Genomic DNA, 19,383 nt, shown 5'->3' with positions numbered 1-19,383 from the left:
TACTACTAGTCATTCCTCGTAAACAAGCGATTCATTAATATTTACATTTCTCAAAGCCCATATAGCCAATTATGTGTGGTTGAATGGAGAGTCACGCATTAAATTTGAGAAAATCATTAAGATGATAGGTTGTTGGATTGAAATATGCCTATCAAAAATAAAATTTTCAGATTTGAAAATATGACTATCAAAAATAGATGGAGGGAGTATGATATAATGTGAAAAAATATATATAATAATGCTAGCCGTGTAATCTGTACTAATTTAAATAAAATGCTAGGAGGAAACTAGGGACATCCACTCGACCAATAAAAAGTTTGCCCCGCAACTCACATCGATCCCAATGGAAGCTTTATTGCTATAAACTTGAAATCTCCCTCCAAGTAGAGAGAAACGCAACTCACATCGATCCCAAGCTAATTAAACTGCCGCTGCGCCGCAGTATGACCACCCATCACGACCCAGCAGCAGCAGCATCTGCACCGATAGTGCGGATGCTGCTCCTTGTCCTGCTACAAATCCAGCTCGTCGCCGCGCTCTCGCTTCTCCCGCCGGCATCAGCACCACCGCCGGCCGCTCTCCCATGCCGTCCGGACCAGGAGTCACCGCTGCTCCGGCTGAAGAGCTCCTTCTCCGCCACCGACATGTCCACGGCGGCTTTCCGGTCATGGCGACCCGGCACGGACTGCTGCCGCTGGGACGGCGTCCGCTGTGGCCACGGCGACGGCCGCGTGACCTCCCTCGACCTGGGCGGCCGTCAGCTGGAGAGCAGAGGAGGCCTCGACCCAGCAATCTTCCATCTCACATCCCTCGAGTATCTTAGCCTCGCCGACAATGACTTCAACGGGTCTCCTCTCCCTTCCAGCGGCTTTGAGCGTCTCACAGAGCTCACCCATCTCAGCCTTCGCAGCACCAACATTACAGGCGTGGTACCAGCCGGAATCGGCCGTTTGGTGAATTTGGTATCCCTTGATCTCTCCACAGACTTTGAGATAATCGACACATTTGATGATGTCTATGTTTTTAAAATGAATTCGAGTCTCGATGCCCAACAGCTCGCTGTGCCAAACCTGGAAAGCTTAGTCGCAAACCTTAGCAATTTAAGGGAGCTCAACCTTGGCTTAGTAAACTTATCTGAAAATGGCGCCAGATGGTGCAACGCTCTAGTCGATTCCTGCCCAAAACTTCAGGTTCTTCGTTTGTCTTGCTGTGCTCTCTCTGGCCCAATATGTGCAACACTTCCCCGTTTGCACTCACTTTCTGTTATTGACCTATCGTTTAATAGTTTGCCCGGGCTAATTCCAGATTTCTCCAACTTTCCTAATTTGACTGCCCTCCAACTTAGACGTAATGACCTTGAAGGATTTGTCTCTCCATTGATCTTTAAGCACAAGAAACTAGTAACTATTGATCTTTACCATAATCCAGGAATATATGGTACTTTGCCAAACTTTTCATCTGATAGTCATTTGGAAAATATATATGTTGGTGGAACTGAATTCAATGGTATAATACCAAGTTCCATCGCTGAACTCAAATCTTTGAAGAATCTAGGCCTAGGAGCAACTGGCTTTTCTGGAGAACTGCCCTCATCAATTGGAAACCTCAGATCCTTGAAGTCATTAGAGATTTCCGGTTTTGGACTAGTAGGGTCCATACCATCATGGGTTGCGAACCTATCCTCTTTGACTGTGCTTCAGTTCACAAATTGTGGCTTATCTGGATCAATACCATCCTCTGTCGGTAACCTTAGGAATTTGGGAAAACTACTATTGTATAATTGCAGCTTTTCAGGAAAGATACCTTCACAAATCTTGAACTTAACACAGCTAGAAATACTCTCGCTTCATTCAAACAACTTCATTGGCACAGTAGAGCTTACCTCGATGTGGAAACTACTAGACCTGTTTGTCTTGGATCTTTCAGATAATAATCTGGTCGTTGTAGATGGAAAGGGTAATTCTTCAACGGCATCCATCCCCAAACTAGGAGCGTTACGTTTATCAGGTTGCAATGTTTCGAAATTCCCTAATTTCTTGAGGTTCCAAGATGAAATCGAATATCTTGATCTTTCATATAACCATATCGATGGAGCCATACCCCAATGGGCATGGGAGAATTGGGTCAAAATGGACATACTATCCTTGAAGAACAATAAGTTTACAAGTGTTGGGCATGACCCTTTTCTTCCTTTAAGTGATATGAAAGCACTTGATCTTAGTGAGAACATGTTTGAGGGGCCCATACCTATACCTCGAGGATATGCAACTGTGCTTGACTACTCAGGAAACAGGTTCTCATCTATACCATTTAAGTTTACCAATTATCTCAGTGATGTCTCGTTTTTCAAGGCCGGTAGAAACAATTTCTCTGGAAGAATTCCTCCATCCTTTTGTAGTGCAATGAGTTTACAGCTCCTTGATCTCTCATACAATAGCTTTGATGGTTCAATTCCTTCTTGTTTAATAGAGGATGTTGACAAACTGGAAGTATTAAATCTAAAAGAAAATAAGCTTCGTGGGGAATTTCCGGACAATATCAAGGAAAGTTGCTCATTTGAGGCACTGGATTTCAGTGGCAATTTGATTGAAGGGAAACTGCCAAGATCTCTGGCCGTTTGCAAAAACTTGGAGGTCCTTAATATTGGAAGCAATCAGATTAATGATTCCTTTCCATGTTGGATGGGCACACTTCGTAAACTTCAAGTTCTTGTGCTGAAATCAAACAAGTTTTTTGGGCATGTAGCACAGTCTCTGGGGGAAGAAAAAGGTACATGTGAATTTCAGAGCGCAAGAATTGTTGATCTAGCATCCAACAAGTTCTCTGGCATCTTGCCGCAAGAGTGGTTTAACAAGTTAAAGTCAATGATGATCAAAGATTCAAATTTGACATTGGTCATGGACCATGATCTCCCACGAATGGAGAAATATGATTTTACTGTTGCACTCACATACAAAGGGATGGACATCACATTTACTAAGATCTTGAGGACCCTTGTATTCATTGATTTATCAGATAACGCATTCCATGGCAGCCTACCTGAAGCTATAGGTGAACTTGTTCTGCTAAACGTGCTCAACATATCACACAACTCACTGACGGGGCCGATTCCACCTCAGCTTGGTCGTTTAACCCAGCTTGAGTCGTTGGACATCTCATCAAATGAGCTTTCAGGAGAAATCCCACAGCAGTTGGCATCCTTGGACTTCCTCACAGTGTTGAACCTGTCCTACAACAAGCTGGAGGGGGAAATACCAGAATCGCCTCATTTCTTGACATTCTCCAATAGTTCATTTCTGGGGAACGATGGTTTGTGCGGTCGTCCACTGTCGAAAGGATGCATCAACATTACATCTCTGAATGTGATCCCTTCCAAGAAGAATTCACTTGACGTTTTGCTATTCCTTTTTGCTGGATTGGGATTCGGCTTTGGATTTGCCCTTTCAATTGTGGTTATATGGGGAATTCCCATCAGAAAGCGGTCTCGAGTAAGGCAGAGAGCCCTCTGAATTATGTATCGAAGTAAACTTTTCTGTACCAAGGTCACTTGCAGACATGCAGTACATATGTAATCTAAACTATGTAACATGCTATTGTTGTCGCAAGCTGATATTAAAAAATATTGCGTCCGAATTATTATGTATCAAAAGGATGTAACAACATGATAACGCTGAATGTGGTGCCACATCGTTCCAAGAAGAAACAACGCAGACATTATGCTATTCCTATTTGGATTGGGATTGTGTTGGATTTGTGGTTGAAATTGTAGCTAGGGGCACGGGGAGTTCAAACTACTACATGCTTCTACAAATTGTATTTTGAATATTTTCTTCTACCAAGATCGCTTGCAAATTTGCAATACGTTTGTAATTAGAGCCATGTTGTTGGAATTCAGTTACCTGTTTGCATAGGATTGTCCTGAGCTCGTCCAGCTCCCAGCGTCTGGTTGCCGCGTGCTCCGGTAGCCAGTGCCATTACTCCAGTGCGCCGTGAAGATGAGTAGACGACGGCGACCTTGCCAACCAGATCGAGGCTGAGACGGCGGCAGCCATGCACTTGGAGGCCAAGGGGGTCTCGGCGGCGATGGCGCAAAAACGAGGCTGGAGACGCGGGGTGGAACAGGGCGCAGTGGAGATGGCGGCAGGCGGGAGCTCAGCGGCGCCGGGGACGGTGGGGGCGGAGTAGAGGGCGATGCCGGCGGAGGCGGAGCGAGGGGAGGAGAAGGAGAGCACTGTCGCTGTAGGCGATGGAGAAGAAGTGAAGAGCTCGCCTCGCCCAGACCCAAGACGCAGAAGGAAGCCCAACTTCGGATTTTCCAAAACCTGGAGTCGATTTACACCGGGTTTTAACGATAGGAGAGACGTTAGAATTATTTTCATTTTTAAATTTTTACTTTTTAATATTTACAGAAATATTATATCATTCAAAATATTTACAGAAATGGCCCCTGCCGCCCAAATAGAGGGCGGCAAGGTGTGCACATTTTGCATTGAGGTCTAAATGCGATTTTCGCCCTGTTAAAAATGCATTTTGCTATTTTTTTTTCATCTCGGCTGTCCCTCACGTCCCCCTGCCGCCCTCAGGGAGGGCGCCCGAGGGAGGCAGGGTCTATTTCTGTAAATATTTTCGCCGGTATAATATTTCTGTAAATATTAAAAAATAAAAATTTAAAAATGAAAAACATTCAGAGACGTTATACTCGGTTTTACGATTGAGGAGGACAATTCAACTGACTCAGTTTCACGATCGAGGGGTGGCAAGAGATTAGGAAGGCAAAATGGACTTACTCCTTTTCTTTACTGGTGTAATGGGCTTATCCGGAAGGATTTCAATCCGAAAACTAGCACATATCCATGAGCTCTTTGCTGCGTTTGAGAGTGCACAACAAAAAAAGAGCATAGTTTTTCGCGCGCACGTTTCCCAAAACTGATAAACTATGTGTTATTTGAATAAACTTTCTATAGAAAAATTGTTTTAGAAAATTATAATAATCCATTTTCAAGTTTAAACTAATTAATAATTAATTTGTTACGCACTAATATCTTACCTCAGTTTGCTTATCTTTTCAATGTTCTCTATTCATCTCTTCTCAAACGCAGGGTTAGACCTGGTGTCCTGGACGATTATCTTTTCAATGTTCTCTATTCATCTCTTCTCAAACACAGGCTTCTATTCATCTCTTCTCAAACACAGGCTTAGACCTGGTGTCCTGGACGATTATCCCTATCCTCGGTAGCTTACGAGTTTAAGTACATCCCTGGTGAGCTCGTAAAAAAAAATAATACATGCATGATGTTTACACTAGTTATATGAGATGCTTCTTCCATTCTCTCCTCTGGGAAATGGAAGTATGGAACTTACTAGAAACGGAGTGAAATTCTTCTATTTTTCTCATGGTCAAACTAGTACAAGAAATGGATTGACAAAAAGAATATTTACATTATTTTTTTTTATTTTCGTAGGGACGGCAAAGAACGCCGACCGTAGTATATTAAAAAATTGAAGAATGTACAGAGATGGCGAGGCCTTACAGCCACCGCCTATTTACAAGACACTACCACCACTCAATATTTACATTAGCTTTTAAGGTAATATACTATTTACATTTATAGCTTGGAAATTCTTCCAAATGGCATTGTATTGGGGCGTGGATTGTCATAGCTTGTGCACTGGTGTTATGCCCAACAGGTGGAAACACTGCCTCATGATGATGCCTGTTGCTTCACATAGCAGCAGACGGCTCGTTTCTTCAGGTGAACCAACCACCTGTTGTAATCGTCAATTCGTCACACCAGGGGAAAAAAACAGTTAAAGTTAAATCTGGTGCAGAAATGAAATTTCCGGAAGGACGAGGTGATCTGGAAATCAGTGTGTGTGAGAGAAAGAGAGATGAAGGCTGCAAAGAAGAATGGTACCTGGCAGTTTGTGTAAAACTTGGAGAATGTTAAGGATAAGCTATACAAGTAGTCGCACAAACGATGGGGCTGTAAATCGGCACAAGCCTGCTCCACAACCTAAGAAAATCACAGTAGAGGAGTTAATAACATAAGATCTGAAAGGATGATGCTTTCCTGAACCTGTAATTTTGGGTTATCAAACACATTGTAAAAAGATTTCATTTATTGCCATGCTAAAATGTCTATAACAGTTGATAGAATAAATTTTAATAAGCAAATCCAAGAATATATACCTCGGTAAACTGGATGAGATGTAATCCGAGGAAACGCTCGTATGGATGGCCAAGGGTAATGGCTCCAGTCTGAAAATCCAAAAGAAGAAATCAAAAGGCTACCAGTGATATCTGTTCCACTTGAAGGGTATGACATGTTCGTTCTAATACACAGACGCTTACCATTTTTAACTTCTCTACATCCTTGCTGGCTTTCCTGATAATGGAACAGATACGGGCATGTGCATACTGAAGGTAGACAGCAGTATTTCCCTGCTCATTGAATCATGGTTTGGCCATCATTACAGTTATAAATTGGAGGAGCTTTAAGAGAGTTATTCAGTACCAAAATACAAGAGGATTATTCAGGTGGATGCTAGAGTACCTTGTCACTCAGCATTTGATCAAAACTAAATGTGTAGTCTGTCAGCCGATTGTTTTTAAGATCTGAATACCTGAATTTAAGAAATTATAAAATGAAACATCATCATAGCAGTACAACAATCAGAAATCAACTACTATCCACTACAAGGAACATAAATAAGTCACATGTCACATATACATATTGTACACATACATAGGCACACGCTAATTTTTGAAGTAAAATACAAGCAAATGCTATTAAATACAAGCCTGATGATCTTTACCTCAGAGAAAAATACTATATCGAATTCAATTTGGTGTCACTAGTATTAGAATATAGGATATGTTTTTTTTTATAGTTTCAGTTCAATATAGATGATCAGAGGAGAACTTGAACTCACTTAACAGCACCATATCCTATAGCCTCTGAAGTCCTATCGAGCTCATCATCTGTCCAGTCAGCAATTTGACCTGAACAAAATCATCATAATTGTATCCATGGCAAGAATTTCTATAAAAAATAAGACAAAAGAAACAAAAGAAAAACAACAAGAACCATTTCCAGTGAAACGTTTGATGAGTTGTGCTTTGCTCCGAGCTTTAGCCTCATCAAGTAGATCAACCAGTCGAACAACTTCAGAACAACGAGTCCGGAAGCGCTTGCCATCTGAACCAAGAACTAGGCCAAATCCAACATGGCTTGCTTTCGGGTATTTCTTTCCATTTTGTTCTGGGAGCCAGCCAGCCATCTTTGCAGCCTATGGTCGGTTAAATAAAAAGCATAGTCATGCCTAGAACCGTATTATATTCCAAAATGTTTGTTTGGCGTATTGTTTCTACTTCGGAGATAATGATTGATACTCACAGTGAACAACATATGAAAGTGTCGTTGCTGACCTACATCCGTTACATATATTATCCATTCTGCCTTCTCCACATTAAGCCGATACCTTCATGAATGGATAAACCACATACGAGTTGTATTGAATTGCACAAGTTGCATGTTTACATAAAAACAGGTGCAATAGTAAATCAAATCCTCAAGGAGAGAAGCTGAGAAAGGAACTGTTATTCCTTATTACTAACCAAAGAGCTGCCAAGTCTGTGGAGGCATAGTTGAAGCCGCCATCTTGTTTAATCACTATCAAAGGGTGGTCTTCAACGAATATTACTCGAGCGCCTTTACTTTCCACAATCAAACCTTTGTTAGTCAATTCCTCCAAAACAGGTGGAATGTAGGGGTTGTAAAAGCTCTCTCCCTGGCAAGATTTTACAACTTAGTTAGCTCACATCACCTTGTACAAATAAATGGAAGCATTGAAGTTAGGTGCATATTTATCAATGTGACATCAACCATTATTCAATATAAGAATCCAGGCCCCAGCTAAGTATACAAGAACATGATTACAGAATTCGAATGGTTAAGAGAACTTTGTACTTTCCAAATAAATAAAAACTTCGTTTCATTAAAAATATATAACATCTTCCAACTGTGTGAAAACGTTTTAGGTATTTAACATCAATATGTGGGTTAAACAACCAAAGAATGCACTACCTTTTCTTCAAGCTTCACATTAAGGCGTTTGTATACCAAATCAAACTCCATTCGGCTGATTTGACATATTTTTTTCCAAGCAGCTCGGTATTTATCTTCTCCTCCCTACAGGCTCCAGAATTGCTTGGGACTAAGTGCCAGGTTAAAGCAATAAACTATAAACGTCAAGGATAAAAAAAATAACACTCGCCTGCAGTCGAACTACCGCTTGCCGAGCCCTCTCCTTAAAATCAGGATCATCGTCAAATCTTTTCTTGGATGCCTTGTAGAAGCTCTAGAACAGGTATGAAGATATAACCAACTTTATATCTGAGTCGTGCAAAATAACAGAAAGATACTCTTTTTTTATATATATAATGAACAGGAAGATACTCTAGAGAAGTATGTCATTCAGTACAAATGTTATGGGGGCAATTTCTTATTGCCGCTAAAAATAATTCACTTGATCCATTACTTGCTACTACTAATTTTTCCTGACATGTGGGTTGCAACAGTCAGTGGCAAATAAGGAATAGATAAGATTTCAGTGGTATATGAGGACTCTATCCTTCCCAGATTCTAAGCTTTGGGAAGAAAAGAAAATTGCTTGGAAGAAATAGGTAGAATTACAGTGATAATTATAATTGGAACAAACAGAGACAACACAATGTGTACATTGATTCTATCCTTGGGATTACAAAAACGGGCTGTAAGATCCACTGAACAGTCTAATTGTATTATATGGAGAAATGAGACAGGTCAACCACTCATTTTTCAATTGGTGTGTTATTGATAAATTTCTAGCAATCTACACATACCTGAAGATCTCCAACAGCCTGGTTCCCAACATCCTCCCAATCTGGGAATTGCTCAAACAGAAACTCTATCAACATCCCAAACTGAAGAAACATTATTATTAGTTCAGAAATAGATCAAAATTGTTTAAATATCAATACATTCAAATTCAATACCTGTGTACCCCAGTCTCCCACATGGTTACGTCGAAGAACTTCAACATTTGTGAACTCAAACATGTGAGCTAGAGTATCTCCAATTATGGTGGACCTTATATGTCCAACATGCATCTCTTTTGCAATATTAGGGGATGAAAAATCCAGCACTGCCCTCTTAACAGGTAAGATTGGTGCCCATGTTTTGATACCACAAACAAGCATGTCTTGTATCCTCTGCAATACAGTTGTGAAGAGTATGGAATAATTTTATTGCCGGCAGCGCAAACATAGTCTATGATCAAACATCTCAATCATACCTGTGCAATCCAATTGCTGGATAACGTTATGTTAATGTAACCAGGTCCAGCAACAGAGATGGATTCGATAATATTTGACTGGGGGAGGTTATTTGCAATTGCCTGAAAACATGTTAGAGTTTTACATACTAAAAGAGAAGCAATAAGGTAATAAGGAAAACTCAGGTTCAGTTCTTATGAAAGTTGTACCTGCCCAACTGCCATGGGGTTACGGAAGTTTGTTGCGGATCCTCTTATTCTTGAAAATACACTCATAGCATTGTTGCTGCATATGATAAACAAACGGTCTCTTATTTAATAGATAGCCTCATCTCATCAAATTCACAGTACTCAGATTGTTGATTAGCCAGAGGCCACATGTAGATCAACAGCATACCACTGGTAATCCCCAAAACCTGGTTTTGAGACTTCAAGCATCGGTTCCACATCCAGGTCAGGTACTGTTGCACGCAGGGAAGATGTGATTAATGTACAGAGTTGTTGCTCGACGCTCTGTACACTGTGTTCAGCCTAAGGATGCAAGTCAAGAATCCTTTCAGATCCAGCAAGCATGGGGAAAGATACACACAGACACTTCAAACCAGTACACGTTAATCATCATTTAAGAGTGCCATATTAGTATATTACCAACATAGTAAAGTGGGAAAAGGTAAAAGAGGCACGAAAATCTACACGAGGCAGGTCGTAATGCAGCGGAATCGGATGCACAAAAACAATGGAACAGATTATTAATCAATGAAATCAACAATTAACGATAATGTGCAATTACTCTAATATGGAAGAATGCATGAATGAACAGATTATTACAGCCTCGTCGGCCATGGCCGTCGGTTCTTGTTACTGGAATCGCAGAAGCTGCTCCACTTTTGAGAGAATCGAATTCGCCTCCCTATAGAGTTCAAAAATAAATAAATATATCAGTCGTTATAAACAAGAGAATCCCCACACCAAAACGGCTCGATCCTATACCGCCCTACTGATCCAAAACAGGTGAAATTCTAACCTCAAAACGTAAAATCTATCCTATGCGTGTTTATTCCGTTCCAGTCCGACCAAAAACTTACAGTTTCTTAAGCCTAGAAGGGCCCCCGCATGTCGATTTAGAACAAACAGCGCATGAATCGGAGCGCGGAACAAGCACAAATTTGGGGATTCGGAATTCAGAAAAAAGAAAGGGAAGAGGCACCGAGTCTGACCTAATCGCAGTGCGGAGACGGCGGCGCGGCGAGCGGCGGCACGGCACGGCATGTTCACTGAATCGTCGTCGTCGGCGGCGGCGGCGGCGGCGGCCAGTGCTATGTATGGACGCGGACTCTTCACGCGTTGGAAGGTTTGACGAATCGCTATACGGTCAACGTTGAGAACGTTGAGACTTGCCTCCCCCGTTTCAACTAGAGCCGTCCGATTCCTGAGCGACGGCTGTGAGAATCTCACGTGTTTGAAAGAAAAACAAGGATTTTTGGAATCGATAGTTGACTAACTTGAACTCCAAGTTTGTGTTTGAAACAAAAACAAGAATCTTGGAATGGATAGTTGACACAAGTAGGGGAAAACTCAATTCATCCCTATTTTTTCATGTCATTTAAAAAATCATCAAAAAAATTGAAAAAAATTAGTCAAATAGATCAATATGTAATACGTCACTTCACAAACATGCAAATTTAAATTCAACGTATACAATTAGAAACAAAAATAACAAATTTGACTATGAATAGAACGTGTAATTCACGGTCAAATTTGTTGTTTTTTTTCAAATTGTATAAAACGAATTTTAACTCATATGTTTGCGAAAAGATATATCATATATTGATCTATCTTGACATCTTTTTAAAAGAAAATTTATAACTTTTTGAATAACATGCATAAAACAAGGGGATGTCCCCTCGAGGGATAAAAATCCACTTCCACAAGTAGCTTGAACTCCAAGGCTGATCTTTGGATGATGTGTCTTGTAGGGACGGGAGAAGCTCATGGTTAAATCTGGCACAATCTTTAAAACTTATCTTTGACTTATAATATCTCATATACTATAAAGTTTATTACAACAAAATTATAATCATCTTAAAGTAAATTTAAATGTCAATCCAATGATATTAATTTTAACAAATAAAATTTAACTTATATTATAATAATTATTGGTCAAATGTTTTTAAACTTGAGTTTTGGAATATGTGCACGCTTATTTTAGAGGATAGAGGGAGCAGTATACTGTTTCTGAGCAAAGAAAAACTGAACCCCTGATTCGAACTTCATAGTTTGGTGTCTCTCCTCAGCAGAATACCATATCGTGTTCCTTCCTCAACCGAAAGGTAGATTCTCTAGAACTGGCATCTTCTGGATGCACACCAAATTCATCATCTCGAACCAGATTCCATGCTCAAAAGCTTGCTGGAAAAGGAGCTTTTATTTCCTCCTGCTTTTCTCCACCGCTAATCTTGATGCCATCTTGCTTGATGAAATTTTCTACTCCAGGCATGGCAGGCGAAAAGGCCAATAAAAGCGTAAATTCTTTCTCCATTTCAGCTCAGAAAAAAACTGGCTCAGCTGTTCTGGTCTTGAGCTCTTCTTCCTCAACATATATCACAGTCGTCTGAAGTCTTAACAGCTCTTGAACTACAGGAGAAGTTCAGAGAAAACTTACAATGGGGGCATCGCCGTCGCGAGAAGAGGCGCATTCCAACTCTTCTTTCTCTGGGAACGGCAAAGCCATGGCGGTGGCAAGCAGCGCTTCCAGTTCTGGTAGCAACCAGGCCCAATCAAAGAGAGCACCAGCTCTTCACATGTTCCAAGAGATTGTTGCCGAGAAGGATTTTACTGCATCTTCACTGGAAGATCAGATCTACACCGGCATCTTCTTGGCAGGGAAAACAAAGGTTGCAAAAATTTTGCTTCTGAACATTACAAATGATATGGGGTCTTGTAAGTTTTTGGTTCTCTGAACATAGTTTATGTTGCAAACTTGCTGCAATGCAGAAGTACTGGGTGGATGAGAGAACTAGGAACAACTGCTTCATGCTGTTTCCCAGAGGCTTGTCTATCACTTGGAGTGAAGACCCCAGATTCTGGACTTGGAAACCTCTGAAAGAAGGAAGGTACTATTATTTAAGAAGCATTATTGTGAATAACAGAAGGCAGATTAGGTTTTGTTTCAGGAATTAGGCATACTTCTTTCATTGTTCTGAATCTGATATGTTAATCAACAGCAGTGATGCTGACACTGACACCCAGATCGAAGTGCCGTCGCTGCAGAACGTCTGCTGGTTAGAGATCCATGGGAAGCTTGAACGGTCCTATCTTACACCAGGAGTCACCTATGAGGTTCTCTTTGAAGTAATGCTTATTGATCCTGCATACGGGTGGTCTGTCCCAGTGAACCTTCAGCTCAAGTTCCCTGATGGAACAGTCCAGCAGCGTAAAGAGAATCTTGAGGAGAAGATCAGGATGAAATGGCTGGAGCTCAAGGTCGGGGAGGTGAAAACCCAGCAGGGGCAGAAGGGAGAGATTGAGATATCCATGTTTGAGTATGATGGTGGGCTGTGGAAGAGAGGGCTACTAATCAAGGGAATCAAGATTCTCCCAAAACAATGATGTGTTACTCTTCGATGATCATTGATCATTAGCTATATTTTGTCAGTTATGTTAAGATCCACACAAAGTATCAGAATAATGTGCTTGCTGCTACATAATTCAAGTGTTCTGAATGAACTTATGCATCTACCAGCAATGCTGTTTGCACTAAAAAAATAAATCCAAGACTCTCTTCACTTCAATCTACCCCAGATTCAAGTGTTCACGTACATTTGTGTCTACTAGCTGTACATAACCGAGCCCGTATTGCAAAGGAAGTCTATAAATACAGCACAAATCTTAAAACAGATCCAACGACTATGGGGCTAGGTGCAGTGAGTGAGCCACTGCAGCTAGGTGCAGAAAAAAAGCCTCCGGGAGTTGCGAGCTTGTCAACTTGCGTACCCGGCCCCGTACCATGCATGAGTGCATGACCCGCATCCTGCCGTCCTCGCCGATCTCCGCATCCACCTGCAGCTCCGCTCCCGTGGCGGCGAGCGAGGCGATCTCGGAGTCGACCACCCAGAAGGAGATGAGTATGACTAGTATCCGCGCGTACCATCTCCGTACGCGTTACGTGGACCTACTGTATCGTGTGTAGCTGTAACGATCCGCCTATGAAACCGCGAGAGTCACCTATGCGCACTCGGGAAGAATTTCCCAATCGGTCACCCATCCCGAAATTGCTCAGAGCCAAGCACATTTAACCTTAGAATTCTTTCAAGATCGGCTTCCGAAAAAGAAGTTGCAACTTATTGATATGAATATTCTATTAATTCTATTAAGCTCACTACATCCGAATCTTAAAGCAATGCAGTGGTGGCTAAAAAGACTTTCCCGTATCGACTTGTGACTCCACAGACCATACGGCGCAGCTGCCCCTATACATCCACGACGATTATGAATTATGAATTTATTATGTTACCATACTCCATTTAATTTTTTTATGTTGTGGCCATATAATAATAGATATACTGATTTACTTATGCATATTTTCACCAATTTGTGATGGTTCTATAATTAAAATAATGCAAACCAAATATAATATTAATAAATAAAAACCGGTGGTTCACCCAATGAACCGATGGCTAGAGCGGGTTGACCCGGTCCGGTTTTTTTACTATGCTTGCAGGCAAATTCACTGCGCCGAAAATTGCGGCTATTTTTTTTTTTTTACTTCAGTTGTTCAGAAGAGTTCCCAGTTCAATGTTCAGGCTGATCAAGAGCTAGCACTAAGCAGTAGCAGTAGCAGCTCTCGTTCGTCAAGTTCTCGGCCGTATACTCCTGAAATTTTTGTCGATCGTTAAAGACTTCAATTAATCCTCACACGTAGGTATAGGATGGTCCTGCAAGTGGAAATTTCGCCAGCAAAACCCACCTGGATGGTACTCCAATAACAGAGTTGATGCCCCAAAAGACGGATAAAAAACACGTCAATGTACGATGATATATGGATATTCATGTGATCACTTGTCACAGAAGCAAGCTCATAAAATGAAAAACTATATTTCCATCTTGGTCTTGTGGTATACATAAACCGAAAAGGAAATATTCAACAGGATGGGCATTATTTCTGAAGTCACTAGGAACATATAGTTGAATAAATTAAGAATGATGGCCAGCTGTCATTTGAACAGATTTCATCTGTTCATCAGAAAATGTGGGAGACAGACTTCAAATTATACAACATCATGGCCTCGTGGCATGATCTTCCACTTTAAATGGAAGAAAATTCTAAAAGGATTGAATGCTATGTACAGGTTGAGGCATGGGCTTATCTTGTAGGAAATGCTCAAAGAGTTTTAAGGCTTGCCGTGGACGATGGAGAGGAACTTCATGCCCTGCTCCTCGGATCGTCACCAGTGTCAAACCTTGATACACTTGACACCAACCAGCAACCTAAGCATGATTCACACCATCAACAAATAATAAGCATAGAAAAGGGATGGGGAACAGAACTGGCAGGGTGGTAGTAACTGTTGCTGACTAACCTCCTCATCATCATACCAAGGATACCAGTTAGTGACAGTAGGTAGATAGAGTGCATCAATGGAGTATCTTGTCGCAGTGAGGGGGACTACAGAATCAGCGTCGCCGCTGCCAAATTGTCCAATACAAATATTAAGTCCACGTTGATGGACAGTTTCATATTACTGTATCAGCATTGTATTATGATTATGATTTATGAATCTATTAGATCAGCAATAATGCAACCATCAAAGAATAAGGATGCAGTTTCAAACCATCTTTCTACAAAATCAAGAAATCTGTGTACCTGAAAACCCATATTCTTAGACCAGCCGCAATCAGCTCACGGTAAATAGGAAGCATGGACCTTGGTGAATCTTTCCAATAATAAAACAAGTCATCACTGAAAATCGTTACAGAATCTCAGCACAAATTACCATTACCAAAAAAAAAAAACTTTGTTGAACTAGTTGTGATTATTGGAAGATGCAATCAATTGACAGACCTGCAGGTGGTCCAGGCATACGGTATTCCAGTGACATTGGCATGAAATGCTTTTTGCACTTCTGGTAGGTTGTAGTACTTCGTAGAGTACTTTTCAGTGCAGGGATCATATCCTCTAGGCAACCATGGCTACATTCGAAAAATTTTGGTTAGGAAGCAATACATGAGCCATGTTTCACCATATATTCAGAGGGTATCTGAATAACACTATAAGCAGTTGCAGTGCTGCACACATTGATCCTAATAACTATTATACCATGCTACTACCAAAAAACAATTAACTTCTAGTTTAGAGTGGACAGACTTACCGAGTTACCCCTTATTAACCTGCGTTTGAGAAATGAAGTTTTTTTACAGGTAGGCGTATAGATGCTGTATGCATCAATGTTCCCTTGTTCAGCCTCAGCCACTTCATAAATCTTGTTACATGCTTCTGATGCGTGAGCAGATGATTCAAAATCACAGGCCACCTGCAGCTTCTGATATGTATCATCAGATATCAGCCCGTGTGTCCACCAGTACTCAAATGTGCCAACGTAGTCATGGTAATCATCGATTACCGCATTTCCAACCTAGTAAATTTGGAGTACCATTTTATCATTCATAAGTAGAAAGCGACCAGACAAATTTATATTTTCAGAGATCACACAGTTCATTTGAGGAAAAGAGATCACACAAAGTTCTCACCATAAAGCCTTTAAAGTTTAGGATAGGCTTTTCAACGTCTTTGTTATTCCGGTACACTAGCTGAGACAACTGAGGGACATAGTGCCCTGAAAAAGCAGTCATTGCAGCAGGAATGAATATGCTGAAACATAAAGACAGTAGCATATCTGCAATTTGCTAAAGTGCAAAGCTCCTATCTCATAATTAACCAATTATGATTGAAATTCACCTCCATAGCTCTCGCCTGCGATGTAGAAATCACGGTACTTGTACTGCGGAAACCGTTCCAACCAATTCACCAAGAAAGCATATGAATCATGAGCTGCACACCAGCAATTAGCATCAGAGCAAGAAAAAAAATTGGCACTATGCTCCTAGCAGCACTAAACAAGAAGTTGAATTGCTTCCAGTTCACCTGTCTTGTTATCACCAGCAGTGAACAGATCGGAGGTGGTGTTGGAGTAGGAGTAGCCGACGCCGGCGGGGGAGTCCAAGAACAGCATGTTGGCCACTGCAACCCAACGAAAAAAATTCATCAAAATGAAGCACACATTTCTCGACTGAAACGAGACGGCTGCGGGAAGAACAGAAACCGAGACCTCTGTTCCAGGGGTAGGGGTTCAAGTAGAGCGACCTCCCGTCGGGGTTGATCCGGAACGCGCCGAGCTCCTCGGACGCGCCGTACCCAACGGAGGAGCACCCGGGCCCGCCGTTGAGCCAGAGCACGAGCGGCGCGGACGCCGGGTCGGCGGCCTCGATGAGCCAGTAGAAGAGCGCGCGCCCGGCGGCCGCGTCGACGGTGACGTACCCGGAGTACATGGAGAAGTTGACCCGTGGCTGCCCCGGCAGGGCCGTGATTCGGTCCGCGGCCGCCTCGGCCGTGCCAGTGTCACCTCCGCCGCCGCCGCCGGCGGAGAGGGACATGGGGAGAGGGGACAGCGCCAGTAGGATGGCGGCCAGGAGCACGGCGGCCGCCGCCATTGGCGCGCTCCAGGATCCCGATGGGTCAATGGGTCGCGGGAATGGAGAGCTCGGAGCAGTCTGTGTGGGAAGTCAGTGGTGCGACTCCGCGAGGGAGAAGGGGAGGGTTGGGGAGGGAGATGATTGATACGGAATTTCCGTTGGGGACGCGTGCAGCGCATGGGGTGGTTGTTGGCTGAATGGTTCGCGGTCTTGCAGCGTCGCCACTCGCCGGCCTGGCAGTGGCAGCTCACTGTGTGTTCCCCTTTTCAAAGTTCTCATGTCGATTTGTTTGCCCTTTTGGCCAGATTATGTGCTAGATTATATATAATGAGAAAATGCATTTTTGTTCCAGGAATTTAACATCCATTATTAATAAAAAAAATGAAATAGTGAGATAACCTGCGTCCGAGAGGATTCGAATCCAGACCGATGCTTTGCTTCTAGTAGCTCTACCAGTCAAGCTGCTAGTAGTTCTCGAAAAATGCGATTTGTGATACACGGAGTATGTGGTAATGTAAAAGATGAAGAGTTGAAATTATATCTTTGACATTATACAACTTTCACTCGTAGACTTTTCTTGTTTCTGAATGATTTTGAGATGTTTTGGTGAAATTGCTTTTACTACATAGTAAAATTTAGAGTAAAGTGTATTGTTGGTCTCTAAATTTGTTCGTCCGTGTCGTCCAGGTCACCAAACTTATCAAAATATGTTATTTTGGTCCTAAATTGCTACAACCACTTCAGAATTCTGCATGGTGCTCATGTGACATGCCACATAGGAGTTGACTCATTTTCTTTATCTTCTTTCTACCCTTTTTCTTCAGTTCTTCCTTCCTTTTTTTTTGAAAAAAAAAGAGAAAAAAAGAAGGGAAACACAGAGGAGACGAAAAAAGAAGAAAAAGAAAATTTGGAACCGGAATATTCATATGACATGACACGTAAATGTCACGTAGGATATTGGAGGGGCTGTGAAAATTTAGGATTTGAATGACACATTTAACAAGTTTGAAGATTTGAAAATGCATTTTGATAGTTTAGGTTCTTCGGTGACACATATGAATAAGTGTAGGGACCGGCAATACACTTTACTCTAAAATTTAAAGCTGAAATTGATCACCGTTAAAACCTACTATATTTCAACACTAAGTCAATAGTATTTTGACGCGGGAATTTTTTTTTTCATTTTTACTAAAATTTTAACAGTCTTCTGAATTTTCTTTTCGAATGAAAGAGACTTGGTTTTTAATCCTTTATCTGAAAAACATAGGGCCTGCACCTTAATTGTGGCTTTGAAATCGCATTTGAATATGGAGAAACACAAGAAAAGGGAGTCAATGGCATCAGACGGCTCCCAGCTCATCCGACGGCGAATCGGGTAGATCAGCTCGCTCTCTAGCCTTCGCACGCCAAGCAGCTCAGCTTCCGCTTCCGCTTCCGCTCTCTTCTCCGCACCTCATGGCGTCCCTCCTCTCCCTCCCGCGTCTCACTCTCACCCCGACCCCACGCGCGAACCCCGGCCGCCGCAGCGCCCGCCCCACGCCGGCGAGCATCACCTGCGGCCCGCGCGACAACCGCGGCCCGCTCCAGCGCGGCCGCTCCCTCTCCACGGAGGCCATCCTCGCCGTGCAATCCCTCAAGCGCCTCACCTCCTCCGACCGCTCCCCGGCCGCCGCCGCCGCCGCGGCCTCGACCTCCCTCGGCCGCCTCCTCAAGGGCGACCTCCTCGCCGCCATGGCCGAGCTCCAGCGCCAGGGCCACTGGTCCCTCGCCCTCGCCGCGCTCCACGTCGCCCGCGCCGAGCCCTGGTACCGCCCCGACCCGGCCCTCTACGCCACGTTCGTCTCCTCCTCGCCGGCCACCGAGGACGGCGCCGCCGCCGTGGACGCGCTCGTGGAGGCGTTCCTGGAGGAGAAGGAGCGGGGCGGCGGGTTCGTGGATGGGGAGGAGGACGTGTACAAGCTGACGCGGCTGGTGCGCGCGCTGGTGGCGAAGGGGAGGGCGCGCGCGGCGTGGAGGGTGTACGAGGCGGCGGTGAGGATGGGAGGCTGCGAGGTGGACGAGTACATGTACAGGGTGATGGCGAGGGGGATGAAGCGGCTGGGCTTCGAGGCGGAGGCGGCGGAGGTGGAGGCGGACCTCCGGGAGTGGGAGGCCAGGATCTCGCCGCCGGCCAGAGACGTGCTCGACGAAATGCGCGCGCGAGAGGAGCAGCACAACTGCGGCTTAACTGTAAATCTGATTATCGTTTTAGAAACCTGAGGATTATTAAAGTCGTAGCTGCTTCTCTTCTTTTTTTTTTACTGCAATTTTTGCAAAGAAAGTAAAGTGTTCTGCTACTGTAACCAGCAAATATGTCTAGCATTGTGTTACAATCTAATT

General features: G+C 43.0%; 5 protein-coding genes across 6 annotated transcripts; 3 read left to right on the top strand and 2 right to left on the bottom strand.

Annotated features, from left to right (window-relative positions):
- The first annotated feature begins 238 nt into the window (after positions 1 to 238).
- LOC4324057 (receptor-like protein 7) lies at positions 239 to 4,086 on the top strand. Its single transcript, XM_015768286.3, has one exon. The coding sequence runs from the start codon at positions 444 to 446 to the stop codon at positions 3,507 to 3,509; it is 3,066 nt and encodes a 1,021-aa protein (XP_015623772.1). The 5' UTR covers positions 239 to 443; the 3' UTR covers positions 3,510 to 4,086.
- Positions 4,087 to 5,357: 1,271 nt separating this feature from the next.
- Positions 5,358 to 10,670, bottom strand: LOC4324056 (arginine--tRNA ligase, cytoplasmic). Its single transcript, XM_015774525.3, has 18 exons — positions 10,533 to 10,670; positions 10,144 to 10,225; positions 9,713 to 9,846; positions 9,526 to 9,601; positions 9,337 to 9,438; positions 9,038 to 9,253; positions 8,885 to 8,965; positions 8,278 to 8,361; positions 8,088 to 8,192; positions 7,619 to 7,791; positions 7,398 to 7,482; positions 7,089 to 7,290; positions 6,934 to 7,003; positions 6,555 to 6,624; positions 6,353 to 6,442; positions 6,191 to 6,259; positions 5,916 to 6,014; positions 5,358 to 5,766 (listed from the first exon to the last, which is right to left on the bottom strand). Exons 2-18 carry the CDS (start codon positions 10,156 to 10,158, stop codon positions 5,656 to 5,658), a joined length of 1,782 nt encoding a protein of 593 aa, XP_015630011.1. The 5' UTR covers positions 10,159 to 10,225; positions 10,533 to 10,670; the 3' UTR covers positions 5,358 to 5,655.
- A 1,140-nt stretch (positions 10,671 to 11,810) lies between these two features.
- LOC4324055 (lectin) lies at positions 11,811 to 13,112 on the top strand. Of its 2 annotated transcripts, none has more exons than XM_015774700.3 (3): positions 11,811 to 12,209; positions 12,310 to 12,428; positions 12,540 to 13,112. In XM_015774700.3, exons 1-3 carry the CDS (start codon positions 11,979 to 11,981, stop codon positions 12,922 to 12,924), a joined length of 735 nt encoding a protein of 244 aa, XP_015630186.1. In that variant the 5' UTR covers positions 11,811 to 11,978; the 3' UTR covers positions 12,925 to 13,112. The 2 variants fall into 2 exon arrangements, with proteins under 2 accessions (XP_015630186.1, XP_015630253.1); XM_015774767.3 differs by having other exon boundaries at positions 11,868 to 12,209; positions 12,543 to 13,112.
- A 1,269-nt stretch (positions 13,113 to 14,381) lies between these two features.
- Positions 14,382 to 17,110, bottom strand: LOC4324053 (serine carboxypeptidase II-1). Its single transcript, NM_001406088.1, has 9 exons — positions 16,641 to 17,110; positions 16,457 to 16,552; positions 16,271 to 16,363; positions 16,063 to 16,148; positions 15,684 to 15,947; positions 15,377 to 15,504; positions 15,179 to 15,274; positions 14,895 to 15,000; positions 14,382 to 14,802 (listed from the first exon to the last, which is right to left on the bottom strand). The coding sequence occupies exons 1-9, from the start codon at positions 17,020 to 17,022 to the stop codon at positions 14,638 to 14,640; spliced, it is 1,416 nt and encodes a 471-aa protein (NP_001393017.1). The 5' UTR covers positions 17,023 to 17,110; the 3' UTR covers positions 14,382 to 14,637.
- A 1,246-nt stretch (positions 17,111 to 18,356) lies between these two features.
- Positions 18,357 to 19,381, top strand: LOC4324089 (protein THYLAKOID ASSEMBLY 8, chloroplastic). Its single transcript, NM_001406087.1, has one exon. It carries the CDS (start codon positions 18,460 to 18,462, stop codon positions 19,261 to 19,263), a length of 804 nt encoding a protein of 267 aa, NP_001393016.1. The 5' UTR covers positions 18,357 to 18,459; the 3' UTR covers positions 19,264 to 19,381.
- Positions 19,382 to 19,383: the final 2 nt, after the last annotated feature.

Source organism: Oryza sativa, chromosome 1, assembly GCF_034140825.1.
Source record: "Oryza sativa Japonica Group chromosome 1, ASM3414082v1".
Classification (NCBI taxonomy): domain Eukaryota; kingdom Viridiplantae; phylum Streptophyta; class Magnoliopsida; order Poales; family Poaceae; genus Oryza; species Oryza sativa.
This window is presented reverse-complemented; position numbering and strand designations above follow the sequence as displayed.